The sequence below is a fragment of the Pipistrellus hanaki genome, assembly GCF_964339955.1.
Source record: "Pipistrellus hanaki genome assembly, chromosome: 21".
Classification (NCBI taxonomy): domain Eukaryota; kingdom Metazoa; phylum Chordata; class Mammalia; order Chiroptera; family Vespertilionidae; genus Pipistrellus; species Pipistrellus hanaki.
The window spans coordinates 2154385-2175918 of NC_140523.1; the positions used below are offsets into that span (position 1 = coordinate 2154385).

A 21534-nucleotide genomic window follows, 5' to 3' on the forward strand; every position below is an offset into this window, starting at 1 on the left:
AGCTGATCGATGATTCTCTCTCATAGATGTTTCTAACTCTCTATCCCTCTCCTTTCCTCTCTGTAAAAAAATCAATAAAATATATTTTAAAAAATAAATAAATAAAATAAAGTGTCTGCAGCACACGAAATGGGCCAATTGCTCAGGGCACTGAGATGCCATTACAACCCTGGAAAGAGGTATAATCAAAGTCCTAAAGCTGCCTCCTCTGACTACAGAGTCATCCTGGGCCAAAACCAGCTTTTTGCTTGACTTTGTATGGCTCACAGCTGAGAAAGAATTTTGCAATTTTTAATATTTGGGGGGGAAAAATCAAAGGAGAAAGAGCTTCAACATTTTAGCCCAGCCGGCGGCGTGGCTCAGTGGTTGAGTGTGGACTGAGTGTGGACCTGTGAACCAGACGGTCATGATTCCATTCCCGGTCAGGGCCCAGGCCCGGGTTGCAGGGTCCATCCCCAGGAGCGGGCGTGCAGGAGGCAGCCGATCAATGATTCTCTCTCATCATTGATGTCTCTCTCCCTCCTCCTTCCTTTCTAAAATCAATAAAAATATTATTTTAAAAAAGAAAAAAGATAAAGTTTTATTGATTACATGCTGTCTATGGCTACCTTTGCACTAGAATGGGCGGGCCACAGCAGCGTCTGGTGGTTGCTACAGAGACCTCCTGGCCCTCGAGCCTAAATTATTTACAATGTGGACTTTTGCAGAAAAGCGGAGTTTTTCTAACAGGAATTATAAGAATATAGCTTCCTTTTCTAGATCAAGGATTTTCTCTCCGGGTTCTGCCTCTCTGAACCGGGGCCAGGAGAATCGGTTCATAGGTAATTGAAATCCTTTTAACTGAACTCACAGTATCAACCTGTTTTACATTCCCAAGACAACAGTGAGTTTCAAATTGCCTTCATAGCTTTACTTAATAGTTTCTTGTTTCTTTCTTTCTTTTTTTTTTTTTTTTTTTTTTTTTTACATAAATACAAACTACCCCGAATAGGAAGTAGGATGGAACACAGAAGGCTCAATCACGTTTAAAGCCACTTGAAATGGATTCCAAGGGTCCCTGCTTCCCCTGGAGGAGAATCCTCTGCATTCTGATAAAATCACTGGCAGAAAATAACAAAAATTCTTACTCTGAGTCTCCACCACGTGACTCCCGTTTTACTGCCTACGTACCAGGCACCCACTATTACTTCAGATGGCCTTGAAAGATTAAGCAGGTGGAGTGGTGATTAAAAAATAAAAATGAAAACCAGATCTAAGGAGGAATTTTTGCTGAGGGGGTTGCTTTCGTCACACCTTCCTTGAGGGGTACTCTTGGCAAACGATTTTGCTGCCTAAGGAAGGCCAGCCGCATGGAATGGATAGATGATTCAATCTGGCTGTCCAGTTTTCACGTCTGTCACGTTTCTAACTACAACAGGTAAACTTATTAACTTCAAGATGTTCTTGATTACCATATTGGCTGGACCCAACCCCAGAAGAGAATGCATCGACGCCTCTACTTCTCCAATAATCTCAACTCAAGAAACAGAATGCTATTCTTACAACAGATGCGATGTACAGCATGGTGATTATAGTTATGCTGTTTTTTTTAATATATTTTACTGACGTTTAAAAAGAGAGGAAGAGGGATACAGAGTTAGGAACATCAGTGAGAGAGAAACATCGATCAGCTCCCTCCTGCACACTCCTTCCTGCGATTATTTAAAATGTTACTACCAACAACTATCAAAATTCACCTTGAAATTCCAGCTTCGTAATTTTGAAACTCTAAGATACATAGACAAATTCTTAAAAGATTTCCAAGCAGCACCTCTGCGGCCCATTAAAATAAGACCAGCAGGTGGCGCTCAATCACATCTGTTGAGTTCACCGTGGTTTTACAGACCATTCTCCCTAATGGGGAAGGATCTTGAAACTTCAGCTGGAAAAGGAATCAAGTTACAAAAAGTTTGGAAATCATTTAATGTAGGCTTTCTTTAACGGGAAGGTTCCTTAAAAAGAAGAGAGTTTTTAAAAGTCCTAAGAGACGAATAAGTCTTTTTATTTCAAGGTACAACCCAGTCTACCTACTCTTGTTGAAGCAAAGCTAAACTGGCCGGAGGGTGTTTCCTGGTGTAAAAAAAAAAAAAATTCAGCCTCTCCCTCCCACAAATGTTTCACAACCCTGGAACTGCTAGAATAATTAGGTCAACACTTAAAGAGACAGTCTTCCCTTTCCTGTTGGGACCAGATACTGGTTAAAATGCAGAGAAGATAGGATTTGTATTAATTCTTGGTAGAAATTTAATGCAAGAATTGGAAGTGATTAAATAAACCACCCTCTCTACCCTGAAATGAGGACAATCTCTAAAATCTATCAGCTAGACTTCTGTTCTCAGCCGTCTCACTCACCAACCTTCCGCGGTCAGTTCCCTTGGCTTTCCCCTAAAGATCACCCATGAAATCAGTCTCCGGGCTTCTGGGTTAGCCCTACGCACACCAGGAAGCAAGAGAAGAGTCTCCAAAACACAACGAGACCAGGTTACTGCCCTGAAACTCTTGAATGGCCAACAGAACAATATCTTTTTAAAAAATATATTTTATTGATTTTTTTTTACAGAGAGGAAGGGAGGGATAGAGAGCTAGAAACATTGAGAGAGAAACATCGATCAGCTGCCTCCTGCACACCTCCTCCTGGGTATGTGCCCGCAACCGAGGTACATACATGCCCTTGACCGGAATCGAACCTGGGACCCTTCAGTCCACAGGCCGACGCTCTAGCCACTGAGCTAAACTGGTTAGGGCAACAGGACAACATGTTGACTCTTGAGCATGTCCCTTTAATTCGTGGCAAGCAAGTCGCTCCACAACCTCACCCTTGCTGCCCCCTCCAGCCTCCTCTCCCGCACAGAGCGTCTCAGACACGCACACACTGCTCACTGCCACAGGCCACAGCACTGCTGGTTCAAGAACACACCCAGAGTGTTCAAGCCTCACTCTTTGTTGTTATTGTTGTTAATCCTCATGGGAGGGGCTGCTTTCCATTGAACTTTCTTTAGAGAGAGTGGAAGGGAGGGACAGAGAGAAACATCAATGCAAGAGACGCATCGAACGGTTGCCTGCTGCAGGTGCCCAGATCGGGGCCAGGGATGGAGCCTGCAACCGAGGTATGTGCCCTTGGCTGGAATCAAACCCAAGCACGCCCTGCTCCTGGGGAACTTACTAGAAATGCAGCCCAGGTGTGGCGGCTCATGGTGAAGGAGAGATCCACTTTTAATTCTGACACTCAGTGAAAATATGGACAACATATGATCATGCGGCTGTCCTGTGCCAAGGATAAAATAACCCATTTCAAAGAGATACGGGAAATGGGGATTTGTGGAGGGAAGCTGTTGGCTAAGAGGAACACCACAGCAATCGCTTCTTAATATTATACTGCCCCAATCCCTTAACCACATAAGACAGGATGTCAGCAAAACCTACTGAACTTTACTTAAAGCAGGACTGAGGGGTGGAGGGGAGGGGACCGGTCAGAAATTCATATTCGTGCGAGGAAGGTAAGATCATCCCTGGCCAGTGACTATGCAAGATGGCAGGAACGGTGGGAAATGAGCCCACAGTCAGACCGGTGGGCCTCGTGGACCTAAAAAGGAATGTAACTTTGCCCGAGTAGGCAGATAAAGCGCACATTTCCTTGTGTGGACATAACAAAGAGAGACAGCTGGGAATTCCACCCGAGCTGCCAGATGCTCGTGTATCTGATGGGGCCCGCAGTTAATCCAAACAGAGCCGTGCGGAGGGCTCCGAGGATGCGCGAGGGCCCACGGCTCCTCTCTCGGTTTAAAAGCGAGTAAACAAACAGCGCTCTGGAGAGCACAGATGACAGCCTCTGTACTCAGAACAGGCCCCCTGCAACCCCCTCATAAAAGGAAACAACTGGGCCGAAACCGGTGTGGCTCAGTGGATAGAGCGTCTGCCTGCGCACTGAAAGGTCCCAGGTTCGATTCCGGTCAAGGGCATGGACCTTGGTTGCGGGCACATCCCCAGTAGGGGTGGTGCAAGAGGCAGTTGATCGATGATTCTCTCTCATCGATGTTTCTAACTCTCTATCCCTCTCTCTTCCTCTCTGTAAAACATCAATTAAAAAAAATTTTAAAAAGAAAAAACTAGATTGAGGCCCTTGCTGGTTTGGCTCAGTAGTTAGAGTGTCAGTCTGCAAAAGGAAGGGTCTGGAGTTTGATTCCCTGTCAAGGGCAGGTTTGATCCTCGGCACTGATCAGGCGCACACAGGAGGCAACCAATCAATGCATCTGTCTCACATTCTCTCTCTCTCTCTCTCTCTCTCTCTCTCTCTCTCTCTCTATCTGCCCCCCCTCTAGAAATCAATGGGAAAAAATATCCTCGGGTGAGGATTAAAAATAAAAAGCTAGATTGAGGAACACTTGACTTCCTTATTTCTCTTGGCGCTGGTGATAAAGTGTCCTTATTTAAACACAGCCCTCAGATCTGGCTGGAAAGGGCCGCCAGTCTATGAAATCTTGGAGCTGACCCACCAGACAAGCATTGTTAGGGCGAAGGCAGGTAATTCATTTAAGAGATCGGAAAGCTGATAAAGCTCGCTTTGTGCAAGCAGCCTATGACCCAGCAGCCAAACAAGAGGCACCGCCAGGTTATTTCGACTCCGGTTAATGGAAACACACTGCCCAGGAAGAATAAAATGCTACCATTACTGCCCGGCCAGTGTGGTTCAGTGGTTGAGCATCAGAGGTCACAATTCAATTCCTGGTCAGGGCACATGCCCGGGTTGTGGGCTCAATCCCCAGCAGGGGGCGTGCAGAACGCAGTCGATCAGTGATCCTCATTGAAGTTTCTCTCTCTCCCTCTCCCTTCGTCCCTGAAATCAATAAAATCATGCTAGTATATTTTAAATGCTACCGTTACCAAGTAGGTCATCTTTCCTCCAATGAGCACAGCAAGCCGAGGCAATCTAAATTCTGTGACCCTTCATAATTTTGGGTATTTATACAAACTCCACTTAATCAAGAACAAATCTTTTTAATTGATAGAAATGTTAAAACCTCTTCTTTCTGAGCCCCTCCCCACTCAAATCTTCAGGTAATGATAATCAGTTCATATACCCTTGGAGCATAATTCACATCTTATATCTGAGAATCTCTCTGGTTTTTCAAAGTATTGAAAATGTGTGAGGGAATTGCTTTTTGGCTTCCCAGAGGGAGACCTTGAGATGTGTTCAATAGAGCTTGGGGACACACAAGAACAAGTTTAAAATGGAAGAACCTGAGAAACGCACCCCCAGCTTTCCCTCCTTACATCCATTCCATGCCCGTGTTAGTTAGTGAATCATCAGCAACATAAACGTTCATGGCAGCATCAGCCATGGCCACCACCCACGCTGAGAATCATTAGCCAGAAAGTGCCCAGTGCCCACGAGAACACTTTGAAACCGGCACAGAACATTATTCTAATACAAAAAAAGCATCGAAGAGCTGCAGGAACTGCGATTTACAAGAAAAATAATTTTACTGTTATAACCGTTTGACAAACATCAATCATTGTAGAAATAGGTAGATATAAAAATCTGTGTGTGTGTGTGTGTGTGTGTGTGTGTGTGTGTGTCATATTGTATCAGTTTATAATAGCTTAAACAAAGTGCCCCAAAACTTAGTGGCTTAAACCTAGCAAATCCACTTTTGGGAATATATCCAAAGAAACCAGAGACACTAATTCGAAAGAATATATGTACCTCTATATTCATTGCAGCATTATTTATAATAGCCAAGATTTGAGGCAGGCCAAATGCCCATGAGTAGATGAGTGGATAAAACAACTATAATACATTTACGCAATGAAATACTACTCAGCTGTTAAAAAAAAAAAAAAGAAAGAAAGAAAATTATACTCTTTGCTGAAGCACGGATGGACCTGGAGAGCATTATGCTAAGTGAAATAAGCCAGTCAGAGAAAGACAGTACTATATGATTTTTACTTACATGTGGAATCTAATAAACAAAAGAAATCTATATATATATATAAAAAAAAAAAAATACGCCAATTAGACCAGACAGTTGAACAACCTTCTGGACATTCTTCTGGACTAAGCCACAGAGGCGGGGGCCAAGGCAGTTAGGGGCAATCAGGCAGGCAGGCGAGTGGCTAGGAGCCAGCAATCCCAGATTAAGAGAGGGTGCAGGCCGAGCCGAGGGACTTCTTCCCCCATCCCCCAAGCACGAATTTTGTGCACCAGGCCTCTAGTTAACAAATAAAATAGAAACATACAGATACAGAGAACAGACTGACAGCTGTGAGAGAGAATGGGGATGGAGTCTGGGTGGAAAAGGTGAAAGAATTAAGAGAGAGAAAAAAGTAACTCATAGACACACACACACACACACACAAAACAATACATTTTATTTTTACTGCTTTTTCCACTTAAGAGAGATCCCAAGTAATAGCGGTTAACTATTCTCCAACATGTCTACAGCCCATAAAGACATTTCCTGTTCACGCCTCAGAAAAAGTAGATCAATGCTATCTTTTCAAATATTCCTCTCTTCCCTTTGCTACTGTTTTTCCTGTCACTTAGCACATTGATTGAGTCTTGTACTATAACTTCTCTGTGCGTGTCCCTGAACTCTTAAATCCAAGCCAACAGACGACCCGCCTCCGGTAACACTGCCTACAAGAATCATTTGCTGATTCTGATACCTGCCCAGTTGTATCACAGCCCCGTGAAACTTTAGGCTACTTAATCCCTCAATCTCTCTGTAGTTCAGTTTCTTCACTCTTCCGGAAGACTGGGTTCAACAACACCGAAAACAACGATTCCTCTGACTCATCAAATTCTCCTCTAGCCGTCACCTCTCCCACCAAGTTCATTCCCACACGTAGACCTGCCTGAGGGACACGCACTTGGCTGCATCACCGCACTGTACTCTTTTTCTCCTAAAAGAATACAGAATGATGACAGGAGAGGGGAGGTGACTTTCTCTGGTATGTGGGATGTGGGATTAATCCAGGTCTCTATTTCTGACACATACCGTACCTCCACGAGATTCAAGCCCGGCCTCTGGATCACTTCTAGAATAAGCCTGGGGCCTGAGATAAGAGGCATCCGAAGACCCTTTCCTCTTCCTCCTCCTCCTCCTCCTCCTCCTCCTTCCGAAGTTTAAAAATCCTGCTTCCTTCTCAGCTGTTAGTCTGGGGGAGGATTTGTTTGCGGTTGCTAGTGTCCAGTTGTTGGGTTGCTAGGTCAGTGGGGCTTACTGTGTGGGTGGGGACAGGGCCTGTTTTGTTTGTTTTATAAATAAATGCCAACATTTGTTTCACGTGCCTCTTTCTTTGACTATCTGACAGCATCCCTTGTCCCCTGCTCGTCCGGGGTAAAGTGTATGCTTTTATCTTGGCAGTGAGAAGGGCTATGGAGCCCAAGCACCCATGAACTGTGTCCACAAAAACATATTAGCAGTCACGTGGTTTGTTGTGTGTACTGTACTGTAAACAAGTGACTCAGATCATAAGTCCCATTAGGACTAGAAATAGTCATTCATAAACAACATTAAAGGGGGAAAGTGAACAATTACACCATCTTCTTTAAATGGCCAATTCCTCTGAAACAGATAAATTATGCAAACTCAACACCACAATAACCAAGAGATCAAAGTTTACATCTCCAGTAAGTGGACAAGAATATAGTATGTGTTCTCCTAATTATGATACGCCAACCAGGGCATCATTTATGTAGTATTCCTGTCCCAATCAGGAGAAAACATCATACAAACCCAAACTGCTATAAACTAACGGGACTATAATTTTCCCAAATGTCAATATGATGAAAGACAGAGAAGCGGAGGAACCATTCAGAGACTAAACAGACATATGCACAATGTGTAATCCTGGATTAAGTCCTGGATTGGGGAGGGACTAGGAGGAAGATGCTATAAAGGACATTATTGGGATAATCACAGAAATTTGAAAATGGACCTACATTACATAAGAGTGTTACATCAATGGTACAATTCCTGTTTTTGTTAATTGTACGGTGATTGAGAAAGAGAATGTCCTAGTTCTTAGGAAAATATTTAGGGAAACAGGGTATGATGTTTACACCTTTCAAACAACTAGAAAGTATCTAATCCAGAGAAAGACAAGCTAATGTGACTAAATGTTCGTAAGAGATGAATAGAGGTGAGTTGTATTCCTGCAACTTTTCTGTAAATCTGAACTTACTTCAAGTAAAACATTAATAAAAAAAAAGTTTTAAAATGTGAACTGGAAGATTAAACTTGGATTGCTTATTTTTAAAAGGACTTTGATTGTGCAAGTCTCCACTATTAAGTGCTGTGAGATTTGTGTGTTTTTGTATTTCTCAGGATCCAGCCCTTTTCCGTATTTACTAAGAGTTTCCTCTCTTCTGCTGGTACTCACCCCTGCACATCCCAAATGTAAACAGAAAGAAGACTTCCGCATGCGCACTTTGTCCTTTGTGTGTCATTTCTTCCTCTCGGGGCAGGGAGCCTACGCCCTCTCCGATGGCCTGCCTGTGACAGTTACTCTTCTTCACCCAAACAGCCAGAGTCCCTGTGACCTGACCTAGTTCACGGAGAACAAAGTACACTCACTCTGCTTATAAAAAACGGGAAAACAAACTGCCCCACCGAGTGTCCTGCTGATATACTTGGAACCTGAAGTTTAAAAATTCTCGGTAGAGCCTGCCCAGCTAACCACACAATCATACTTACTAACACAGAAAACTATTAACCCTAGAGTCATACACCTAAATATAAGGGCTAAAACTATGAAACCAATAAGCACACATAAAGATGCCTGAAATCATCAACCATTGGGGAAATGCAAATCAAAACCACAATCAATTACTATTCCACACCCACTGGGATGGCGACAATAAAAAAGTCAGGTGATAGAAAGTGTTGGCATGAATATATTATAGAAACATTGAAACTTCAACATTACTGGTGGAGATGTAAAATGGTGCAGTTGCTATAGAAAACTGGCAATTCCTCACATGTTAAAGTTACCATGTAGCAAAGCAGTTACACATATCAAGAGGAATGAGAACATATGCCAACACCTAAAAAATTGCTGTTCAAAGCATCATCATTCATACTAGCCCCAAAGAGAAAACCACTTAAACGCCAATCTATCAACTGATGAATGGACAAGATGTGGTATATCCATACAATGGAATATTACTTGCCAATAAAAAGGAACAAGTATGGATACATGCTCCAACATGAGCTTTAAAACATCACGCTAAGTGAAAAAAGCCAGTCACAAGAAGCCACATATCGCATGGGTCCATCTATTTGAACTCTCCAGACCGTAATAACTCCAAATCCACTGCCTCTCACAGCTCTTAGCTGGTGTATCACCAAATAGGCACTTTTCACCATCCCAGTTCAAATAATTCAGTCTCGTGAAATTAATTTAAAAAAAAAATCACCTAAAAATTTCTCTCTCCAGCCCTCATTCATTCATTTACCCATATCATCTTACAATTCCCTCACATCAGGGAGATGGAACATCAGACTCCTAGAGTAAGCAGCTCTCTTACTCTACGGCAGAGCGCCACCTAGTTGCAACACCGGGTAATGCACACTGGCAGCAGGAAGACCACTCTACCTAAAGGAAAAGCCCTTGAGTGAAAGTAAGAAGCCACACAATCGTTTTGCAGAGCAATGCAATGGTTTCATGTGTGCATCTTATCACCTTAACTAGTTTAGCTCATGGTCTTACATGCATGTATTAGTCATTTCGAATGGACTAAATCAAATTTCACTTCCAAATTGGGTTAAGCCTATAAATTCACGTGTAGATGGTTAAAAATACTATGAGACAGTGTTTTGAGGTTTATTGTAAGTAAACAGGAGAGATAAGTATAAAATGAAAAGAAATGTCATCATTTACTCACATATAATGGAGCTTGCTGTGGATTAAGTTTCATGACCCAGGACTCTGAAAAAGAGAAGGGGAAGAAATAAATGAGAATGAGAATAAAAGCTGTTGCCAAAAATATAAAAACCACCTAAAGTCTTAGGTGCCGGGCGTGGCTATCTGGGCACAAGCAGAAGTCCAAAACGGTGGATCTCAGAAGGGGAGGTACTTTGCCAAATACCCCAAATTTGAGAACAAATTGATCCCATCTTCATAAGTCAGAGAAGCAGGCCAAAATAATTTCATTATAATTTGGCCTAAGAAGTCTTACCTGTCCATAATAGGAAACTGAATTAAAGCACGTACAAACCAGCAATGTAAACAACAGTACAGAAATGTCATTCTTACATGAAAAAATAGACAGAACCCCACGCTTTGTGTGCCATCAGGATCACAGAACCTCATTAAGAACAAAATGAAGTCCACACAGAATAAAGAAGAGGTTATCAAAGACCAAACGTTTAGAATAAACAACGGCTTAGTGACAGCGCATAATTTAGAGGACAAAATTCTCTCGCTATTACAATCTTCAGGGATCTGCCAGTTTGGGCAGGAAGAGTGTGTCTGAGATTAAGGCTCGCCTGAAGAAGAGCTAACACACTTGGGGGTGTCTCTGACCAGACTCCTGAGCCCACTCCTCTCCAACCAGAGGCAGGATAATGCCAACAGCCAGCTGGCTGACCACCTTCATGCCCACCTTAGCTCATTCTCTGGTCCACCCCACACACGCAGGGCCATCTTTCCTTCCTGCCTGCCTCCATTTAACATTTGTGTCCTCTCAGGTGCTAAAACCACCTGCAGAAGCCAAGCTTGAGAAATGTAGCAAGAACCAACTCTTGTAGTAGAGAAATCAAGATTTCCAGCCCATCAGATTCAAATAGCAAAGCATGGATTAAAAAGAGAGATTGGAGCGCTTGAGTACTTTCTCAGTGCATTAAATATCCAGTTAATTTAAAATTAAACTCACGGTGCTCACTGGACTTTTAATCAGCTTTCTAGGTCCTGTTCAGACTTGCCTGAAACAAAGGATTCAAAGACCCTATAAATGTATAAACCAATTTGCCTGAACTTAACTGTTCTTGCCGTCACAAGCAGAAGAAATAACAGTGGAAACTAAAACATGAATTAAAACTTTGGCAGTCTGCCCAGGCAGTGTGGCTCAGTGGCTGAGCATCAACCTATGAACCAGGAGGTCACATTTTGATTCCCAGTCTGGAAGTTCAACCAACCGGGAGTTCGACTGTTCACTCTGACATGCACTGACCACCAGGGGATGGCGCAGAACGAAGAAAGGCCACGATTGGTCCTGATCACTGGCCAGGCCGAGGGACCCTATCTGTGCACAAATTTGGTGCACCAGGTCTCTAGCTTCTTAATAAGTAAAGGAAGCAGTGTCTCCTCATTTGACAGCTTTAGACATCTTCAAGATTATCCATTAAAAAAGGACACTTCTCAATACCGGAAAGGCATAAGGTGCTACACAATATTCTCTAGACAAGAAATCTAGTTAAAGGGGTAGGCATCCCAAGTTCTTTACTGATTAACTTTAAGCAAGTCACTTCACTTGCCTAACTCTGTCTCCTCATGTTGTTCCTACACATAAGGCACAGTAACCGCGGCCTGTACTGTAGAGTTGGTAACAAAATTATAAGAGATAATCCAAGTGAAATGCTTAGTTAAGCACTCTGCCATCACAGAGTGGAAGCCACAGCCTCTTCTTCCTCGCAAAGTTTCTGGCTCTCACTGCAGACTTCCAAGTAAAATCCCCTGGAAACCATAATGGTTAAATGAAAGGCTGCAGGTACATCAGAGAGGTATTTGTGTCTGAAAACATGCTGGTGGGTAAATTACAATTCAAACATATAAACCAAATAATCATAGGAAAGAATCTGGAGGGACAAATACCAAGATGGTAAGTATGCATATTTCTGGGAATTACAGGGAATTTTCATTCCTAAATTATCGGTCTCTTCATCACAACTATTCAAACAATGAACGGACACTATTTTATTTTTTTATTTTTTTATTTTTTTGTAAGCGGGAAGAAAGCATCACACACAGCACATCTCTTTTAAGTCCTCTGCCATGAAATGTTTCACAACTGAACTGAAAGTGAGTAAAAAGACATTTTTTTCCTACCTGTGCAAACCGAAGGAATCTACAATTAACAGTCCCTGAAACTAATGTAAAAATGCAATGAAACCATAATCAATCAAATAAATAAATTAAAAAATAATAATAACAATAGAGATTTTAAAAAAAGGCAATGAAAACAAAAAAAATGTCTGTCCCGTGTGTAGTACATAAACCAAACTCCTTGTGGTTTAGCCACGCCCACACGTTATCCTGGGGAACCCTTCCACAGGAGCCCCACAATTAATGAAAGTAATTGAAGCCTGTGATTGTGGGGTTCACAGGCCCCCAACACTGCACCAGGTAATTATGCTGCAAACTGTCAACTCTCTGGAACCTGTTGGCTCGGTGATCCCGGCCCATTTTCTAGAACCGGCTGCTTCAGGTTTGACAAACCAATCACCTCAGTGAACATGGTTTTTGTCATTTACAACACAGATGTTTCCAAATGCACCAAAAAAAAAAAAAAATCAAAACGAAAAGGGCAAACCATCCCCCACAAACCAGCCCCAGTCTCTGTATGAGGAATGCAGCTGTTTGGGAGCCAGCCAAGGAGAAACAGAACTGTTTTACCTGCAGGCTACCTGCACAGCAGAATATGCTTCCAAGAAATGTCCCTGCCAGCGCTCCTGCAAAGACTGAGCTACGGTAAACCCTTCGAAACCCACAAACATCTGGACGAGGGTTAACATGAAAACGACAATGCATACTCCGGATTTTTGTTTCACGGTCAATGTTCAGCAGTTTCTTAGTCAGAGCTCTTCCCATGATCATTTCTTAAAGACTTAAAAAAAAACTTACTCCCGTTGTAAATCAGAACTCTTGACTTTCTTACACTCACGGTTCGATTCCCGGTCAGGGCACATGCCCAGGTTGTGGGCTCCATCCCCAGTAGGGGGTGTGCAGGAGGCAGCTGATGGATGAGTCTCTCTCATCATTGATGTTTCTCTCTCTCTCCCTCTCCTTTCCAGGGTAGAGCACACCCTTTTCTCCGGTGCTCAGGGTCTCCTTCTCTTTATCTGCCTGATCATATCTGCCTGGCACACTAGCTGATTTCCTACTTCTGAGCCCCAAGAATGTTACAGGTACACAGCTAACTGCTGCGCGTTAAGGGATAAATACTATATGGCAACCGCCAGCGTAAGGGACACGTGTGGAAACAGAGAATGGTATTATAGTGTGATAAAAATAATCATAAAAGTTTTACAGGGAAGGAGCAATCAACTCTCTAGAAGGAGGCGGCCCAGGCAGCTGCCTGGAAGAGGCCAGCCCCTGCCAAGTGTCGCCACGTGGACACAGGCGAAACGCGGTGACAAAAGAGCACGCCGCAGTGAGCTGAGAGCTGCAGGAAAGAGGAAGAGTGTAAGCAGGAGAAGATGGGAGAGGAGTCAGGAGAGACGGCCCTGGGAGTCCACACACCTCCAAGCAGCTTGGCCTTAGAAGCCAAAGAAGGGAGGCGGAAGGAAATACGCAAATCCCTGGCACAGATCTGCCCTACAGGAATCACAGCCACACCCGGCCAGCAGGGCTCTGCGGCTGAGCACTGAACCAGGAGGTCACGGTTCGATTCCCAGTCAGGGCACATGCCCAGGTTGTGGGCTCCATCCCCAGTAGGGGGTGTGCAGGAGGCAGCTGATGGATGAGTCTCTCTCATCATTGATGTTTCTCTCTCTCTCCCTCTCCTTTCCTCTCTGAAATCAATAAAAATATTTTTTAAAGAAATTATAGCCACAAAATGGCTATGGCATCAACAAATCTCTGCTTTGCTTTTCCTTTCCTTTTCTTTTTTTCTTTTTAAGCCAGCTCAAATGTTTGTGCATTCACAACTGCAGATTCAAGCTTCACAAACGGTAGCACTGGAGAAGGTGGGAATCATGCAGGTTAAACCCAAACCCAGACGCAGCAAGAATCTGTTGTTTTGCAACCAGTAAGGCCAGGCCAGACCCCACTGTGATTTCCCTGAGGGACACCCAGTGGCTCCCAGTCAATTCCCACCTAAACCCTAGCCATGTCCTGTCAGCCACAGAACTTTGTCATCAGAAGGGGTCTCAGAAGCAGCCCACATCCCCCTGCCCCCTTACCCTCCGCAGGACTCTCTGGCAGGCTGTCTACCTGCCCCTGCTTGCAGACTTGAGGCCTTATCACCTTGAGAAAATCTCTCCTGCTCCTTCTGCGCCTCTGACTCAGCCTTCCCACAGGCCACTTCGCTCTGTAGCTCCCCTCTGCTGGCACGGGAGTAAGGTGCTTTTGGAGCACCCGCCTCTTTTCTTTAGAAAGTTCTAGTGTGGCTCAGCGGCTGAGCATGTAGGAGGCACCCAATCAATGCTTCTCGCTCATCATTGATATTTCTATTCCTCTCTCCTTCCCTCTCCCTTCCTCTCTGAAATCGATAAAAACATACTTAATAAATCAAGTATAGTCCCAGAAGTGCAATCTAATAGCTCATTGAAGGCAGCATGGATCCTGCCAGGTGTGAAGAAATCTCACCTTGCCGAGACCGGTGTGGCTCAGTGGATAGAGCGTCGTTGGCTTGCGGGACTGAAAGGTCCTGGGTTCGATTCCGGTCAAGGGCATGTACCTTGGTTGTGGGCACATCCCCAGTAGGGGTGGTGCAAGAGGCAGCTGATTGATGATTCTCTCTCATCGATGTTTCTAACTCTCTATCCCTCTCTCTTCCTCTCTGTAAAAAATCAATAAAATATATTTTTTTTTAAAAGAAAGAAAAGAAATCTCGCCTGGTCAATGGGCCAGAGAGGAGGTACAGGGAGCAGGGCAGGGGACCTCGGCAGCACCTGCCTGGACCATCTCGGACCAAAGGCCGAGGAGCTGCCGGACGCTATACTTAGCTCCCCCGGGAAGGGGGTGCCCCTGGGAACTTGGGCGCATGTTATTTCAATTCTCTTTTGCTGTTGAACACACAGGCAAGTGTGGTTTCCTGCAGAAGCGGCCCGAGCCACTTTGCAGAGACCTAAGCCGTGCGGAGAAGAAAGCTCCGAATGGCTGGCTATCCCACAGGTGAGGGCCCCGCCGCCAGCTGTATCCTGTTATCCGAAGGAAACGGAACTGTCGGCTGCAGGAGGTCCGGGCCCGGGAGAGCAAGGCCATAATTTGAGTTAACGCTGACACTCCTATCCCGACAGCTGTCAAGAGCGAGAGGCCTTAAATTTAGAAATATCTGCACACAGCTGGGCTTTATGTAAATGACCTTCAGAGGGGGCTAAAATAGATATCCGGTACAGAGGCTGCCAAGTGCAAGCCTTTATACTTCCTTCATCCTCCCCAACCTTTCTGGCCCAAAGGCAAAGCAAGCAGCCCGAGGTACGAGCCCAATTCCTTAGAAATCGTTTGGAAAGACTAAGTACTCCAGGCAAGTGGGCCCTCACGCAATGCGACCAACCTTCCCTGGGCATATGCCAGGGCCTGGGGTGGCCGTTCTGTTGGGAATTAGTCAGTGACATACAGCCCACCTTCTTGGACAAATTACATGGCAAAAGCGCTATCAGATTACGACCCTGAGTGGCAGGCAGGAGAGGTGTGAGGGACAGACCGCAGAAAGGTTTCAATGTTGTAAGTTGCGAAAACGGTTATTTTGTCTCGGGGATTTTGAGACATTGTCTTCAATGTAGCGGAAACCTTTCTCAGCCTCTCCCTCAGGGGAAAGGGATCGCTCCCTAATCTCTTAGACACCCAGGCTGCGGCTCCAGAAGCCGAACCCGAACCCGCACTCCCTCCGGCCGCAGTGGAGGAGGTAAGGTTCTTAGGCATTTTGAAAACGCTAATGCAGCCAGGAGGGACCGGTTTGGCTCAGTGGGTAGAGCATCGGCCTGCAGACTGAAGGGTCCCGGGTTCGATTCCGGTCAAGGGCATGTACCTTGGTTGCGGGCACATCCCCAGTAGGGGGTGTGCAAGAGGCAGCTGGTTGATGTTTCTCTCTCATCGACATTTCTAACTCTGTCCCTCTCAATTCCTCTCTGTGTAAAATCAATAAAATATATTTCTTTAAAAAAAGAAAGAAAGCTGGGGCTTATTCTGTTGGCTATTAATAAAGATAATTCATAATTCCCTTTCAAGTCAGACATGCTCCTTCAGAAAACAAAAGTGTTTGACAATACTAAGATCATGGGTAAGATTAGATCTCAACTAAGTTTAAAATCTACTACCAGGTTAAAAAAAAACAACACATCAGTGCATTGAAACATCCTAATATATTGATCAGTGCATTGAAAGTGGTTTAAAAAGTATGATTTAAAGGGCAGCTTTTCATCCAACTAAAAAGTTACTGCTAGTCTAAGTGTGGGTGGTATTACATTTGTTCTGTAATGAGAAATAACAGACACACGTGAAACGTTAAAAATTATTCCTTGACTTTCCAATGTTAATAGGAAACTCTTAGAGGGCCACATATGTTCATCACTTATCAAACACTGAGCAGATGGAAAATCAATTTCCCCAGCTGAACTAAGTTAAAAAAAATAAAGTTGTCTTGAGAAGTACAAAACTGAGGCTTTACAACATTTTAGGGTTTCTCGCTGCGTGTGAGGAGCTAAATGGCACACATCGGAAAGGCTAATGATTATCATTTTCTGTAAATGCAGAGACAGACCAAATGACTATGCATGTGAGATTCTAAATATTTAACGTATATAAGGGAGAAAAAGTTAGGCACCTACCACACAGTACCCTTGCCTTTAAATTACACTTCAAAATTCAAAAGAATACATAACTATAGATGTTTCATGATATCAATGTTATAATAGAAGGACCCAATTGTTAATAATTTGGTCATAATGATCAATTCAATTGGCTCCTTTTCCTGAGAATCTGTACAATAAAAACAAATTAATTTGGGGGGGTGGGGGGAGGACTAAAGATTATCAGGCATACTGTCCTAAAAGTAAAACTTGCTCTGCAGGTTTTGTTAACTGGGAGCGAGGGGAGAAGCTGCCACCTGTGTCCTTAGCGAGCCCAGGCATCCAGGAAGCAATTTGGTGCAGGAGGATGGAGAGGTGCAGAGCAAGCATGTCAAACTGGCGGCCTCGTGGGTGGCACGCCTAGTTTATTTGGCCCACGTGAGCCTTTGAGTTTGACATGCTTGGCATAAAGCACGCAAACAGAAGATACATGGAAGGTGACAATGGGGAATCATCCAATTCAACAAAAAGGCACACGTGTGCTCTAGACCAGCGGTTGCCAACCTTTCAGACCTCTCGGACCACCGGTTGGTGACCGCTGCCCTAGACAGAGACTGTGGATGGAACAACCAACTATAAATAGCCCAGATAAATCTCGGGGGAGCTCTGCGATCTTGACTTCCTGAGATCTTGCTGCTGAGGGGCCCACTTACATTACATGAGGCCCACAGCAGCACCTACACACACACACACACACACACACACACACACACACACACTCACACACCAGCAAACAGCCGGCTCAGTGCTATAAAAGTCATGGTCAGGAGACGGCAAAAATTCAGACTGATCTGAAAGACAGAGGAGCTGAGGTCGCTCCAAAAATCAGAGCTGGCCACAGCAAAGAATCACATCTTGGCCATCCAGCCCCAACTAAGAAAGGCTGGGCTGCGGTGGCCACCGCAGGTGGGCGAGGCGGGAGGAGGGAGCTGGCAGCCAACCCCTTGCTGCTCTGTCTGGAACACAGTCCAATCACTCGCCTCTGGTCAGCTCAGAGAAACCTGGGCAGCACTAACGTGGTGCGTGGTGACACAGAAGATGCTCGAAAGTGCTGTCTTTGACTGACAGCAGCCTAGCAAGCACGCCTGGCGTAGGACACCCAACAAGGAAGAAAGAAAAAAAAAAGGTGAAAAACTAGAAGCAAAACCCTTACTGCTCACTTGCAGAGTCCTTGAAAAATAGATCCCATTCGCCTGGCCCGTTTGGTTCAGTGGATAGAGTAGGGGTGTCGAACTCAATCAGAGAAGGGGCCAAAATCTAAAATCCAGCCTAAATTGCGGGCCGAATGGTTTACTGAACAGTCATAAACTGACAATGTCATAAACTGACAGCGGAGTGCAGTGATGACAGCGCGGTGCGGGCCACATTGCAAGGCCTGGCGGGTTGAATTTGGCCCGCGGGCCTTGTGTTTGACACATGTGGGATAGAGCATCAGCCCGCAGACTTCAGGGTCCTGGGTTCGATTCCAGTCAGGGGCAAGTACCTTGGTTATGGGCACGATCCCCCATCCCGATGAGGGTGCAATCAATTCTCTCTCTTCACACTGATGTTTCTCTCTCTCTATCTCTCTCTGCCTTCCACTCCCACTCTCTCTAAAAATCAATGGGAAATATCCTAAAGGGGAGGATTAACAAAAAGAGAACAAAAAAAGGAGATCCCACTCCAATTCCCAGCACTTTGGAAGTTTAAAGTTAAAGCCTCAATCAGACCAGCTCTCGCTCTGAGATGAAAGAGGGCTTCAAACTCTGGCTCAGAACAGTTGTCTCTGCGGCTGGCTCTCCATCAGCAGGAAGGAGGCGGTAAAAACCACGTGCCAGGCAGTCTCAGTCCCCGCCCCGGCAGATAAGAGCTGTTCAGTCAACTTTCCTCCTGGTGTTAAAAATACACTCCTGATTCCTCTTTCCTGCCCTCTGTTCCCCTTCGCAAATGCCGGCGCAACCAAACCAGAGATCGCATTCTAAAGCATCTCCAGGACCGTTTATTTACTTATTTTTTTAATATATTTTGTTGATTTTTTTACAGAGGGGAAGGGGAAGGGGAAGGGGAAGGGAGAGAGAGTTAGATACATCGATCAGCTGCCTCCTGCACGCCCCCTACTGGGATGTGCCCCCCAACCAAGGTACATGCCCTTGACTGGAATCGAACCTGGTACCCTTCAGTCAGCAGGCCAACGTTCTATCCACTGAACCACACTGGTTAGGGCTCCAGGAGCATTTAAATGGAACCCAAAAGCAGGACGTCTGGTCACCTTTTTCCAGGAAAAAGCTAAGCAAAGATGAAGGCAAGGACTGGCTGCTGGTTCCCCCCCACATTCTCCTCCCCTTCCCCTCCCTCCCCCCCAGGCTCCTCCTCCCCAGTCTGGCACATGACATTTGCATGGAGAGACCTGTCATTTTCTATCTCATCTGTTTGCACAGAAATAGGGACGCTGGTAAATGTTCAGAGAACAGGGTGAAAGGATTGGCAACGAGCTCCAATTATACCAACTGATCTCATCCTCCTGGTACAAGTTGCTTCCCGGCATCTCAGATCCATTTCTAAAGCTCAAGGGCATTTTAAAAACCATCCCCACAGCTCACTCTCTCTCAAGCACATACTGGGAACTCACACATTCGATGGCTTTCGGGATTCATACCTTTCAAAAACCACACAACATACCTGGAACTCACTGACCTGTGGTTGTACTCACTGTGTGTTCTTCTCGTTACCCAAACGGTGAACACCCTGACTCTACAGTTCTGACATCTTCTAGCTTATTGGCAAACTCATTAGCCAACAGAGCCAGGTATCAACAGCACAACGATTGACATTTCTTTGGAGAGCCACATTTTTAAAACTTAAACTTCTTCTAACGCCACTTCTTCAACATAGACGCGCCCAGGCCGTGATATTTTGTGGAAGAGCCACCACACGCAAGGGGCCGAAGAGCCCCATGCGACTCGCGAGCCACAGTTTGACGACCACGCTTCTAGCTTATCAACTACAGAGACATAACTACCAACTTATCCCTGCTAACTTTACTGTTCCAGTCACCTCCCTAACCCCCACACAAATGGAGAGAATCACGGTTCAAGTCACCTGTATACGGTCACACAGCCTGGAAGTAGCGAGAGCCAAAATGTGAGCCCGGATCCGATTAAAAACTCCATGCTCTTAACCTCTCTACCTGCAGGCTCGGCTAGTCTGCAGCACACTCCGGACCTCCCTTTCCTGTGCTGGGAATGAAGGAGCCAGATTGGGTAATCATGGCCGATCCTCCCATCTCCAGCATGGCCCAATGCCACGGCCAGGCATGCTGGCTCCCGCAGGTGCATTGCAAATGAGGCCGGTGCTTTCCTGAGGTGGGAGCTAAGCACAGCGGGGTGAGAAGAAAGAGAAGTTCTTTTTAAATATATATATATTTTTTTTTTAATTAATTTTTTACAGAGAGGAATTGAGAGAGGTAGAGTTAGAAACATCGATGGGAGAGAAACATCAATCAACTGCCTCCTGCACACCACCCACTGGGGGATGTGCCCGCAACCAAGGCACACGCCCTTGGCCGGAATCAAACCCGGGACCCTTCGGTCCGCAGGCCGACGCTCTATCCACTGAGCCAAACCAGTCAGGGCAAGAAGTTCTTCTCATTCATTTAAATGGGAAACACTTTGCGGAAGAGGCAGCACTCCACAGGTGGAAAGACCGCAGGGAGAAGAGAAGGCAGAGGCATCGATCGGTCTGTTTAAAGCTGCTCTGCAGACTGTTCACGGCTCCATCGCCCTCGGGTGTCTGCTGCTTTTCCGGCAGCAGAGAACGGCCCACAGACAAAGCCAGCTGTGGACTTACCCAACAGGTACGGCAACTCCACACACCGACACGCTCCTGCCCACATCCAGTGGGAATGCTGCCGAGCTTGACAGTCAGCTGGAATGGACTGCCCCCTGCACAAACACAGGCGAACACCCCCAGCCGAAATCTGCCGCCTCAGTGACTTAGAGAAGCAACATGACCATCTGAGAGTGATCTCCCCCTGCAGCCTACAAAACTCTGGGGTACGCAAGCTTCCACAACGATACCCAAGCTTACAGAGCATCAACAGGGAGATGTTCGCATTCAAACCTGCGGTGTTCCTATCAATACCTTACTGAAATTCAAACTGTAGCCCTAACCGGTGTGGCTCAGTGGGTAGAGCGTCGGCCTGTGGACTGAAAGGTCCCAAGTTCGATTCCAGTCAAGGGCATGTGCCTTGGTTGGGGGCACATCCCCAGTGGGGGGTGTGCAGGAAGCAGCTGATCGATGTTTCTGACTCTCTATCCCTCTCCCTTCCTCTCTGTAAAAATCAATAAAAAATATTTTTTAAAAAATTCAAACTGGAATAAGGAGCAGACGGCCTATCACCTCATGGCACATACTGAAAGGGACTCTGACTTTTCTTACAGGGAATTAGCGGTCTTGAAGTTTGCTATAAAGATGAACAGAAAACCATAAAGCGAAGCAGTTACAAAGCAAGGTGGATGGGCTAAAGATACACACACCACAACCATCTATCACAGACCCTGATCCCTGCCCCAGATGAGAGAGAAGGAGCCAATGAAGAATGCGGATGGGAGATAAAGAATACCGGAATGGGGAATCTGAAAACCCAGTTATGAAGTCTCCAAGGAGACACTCTTTCATTAACCAAAACCTCACCGTTTACAGGGGTCTTCAAACTACGGCCCGCGGGCCACATGCGGCCCGCAGAGGAGTCTGATCCGGCCCGCCAGGTTTTTTGGGCAGT

At 45.4% G+C, this 21534-nt stretch overlaps 2 protein-coding genes across 2 annotated transcripts in view; one reads left to right on the forward strand and one right to left on the reverse strand.

Moving 5' to 3' along the window:
- The window catches only part of TTC23 (tetratricopeptide repeat domain 23), a 995109-nt gene that overhangs the window by 959056 nt on the left and 14519 nt on the right, over nt 1-21534 (forward strand). The window lies entirely within an intron of this gene.
- Nucleotides 1-21534, reverse strand: part of LOC311614449 (A-kinase anchor protein 13-like) — a 70186-nt gene that overhangs the window by 20525 nt on the left and 28127 nt on the right. The window contains exon 2 of the mRNA XM_084869304.1: nt 9929-9972. Within this exon, the coding sequence (XP_084725430.1) occupies nt 9929-9961 (33 nt within the window). The 5' untranslated portion in view covers nt 9962-9972. The remainder of the gene's footprint in view (nt 1-9928; nt 9973-21534) is intronic.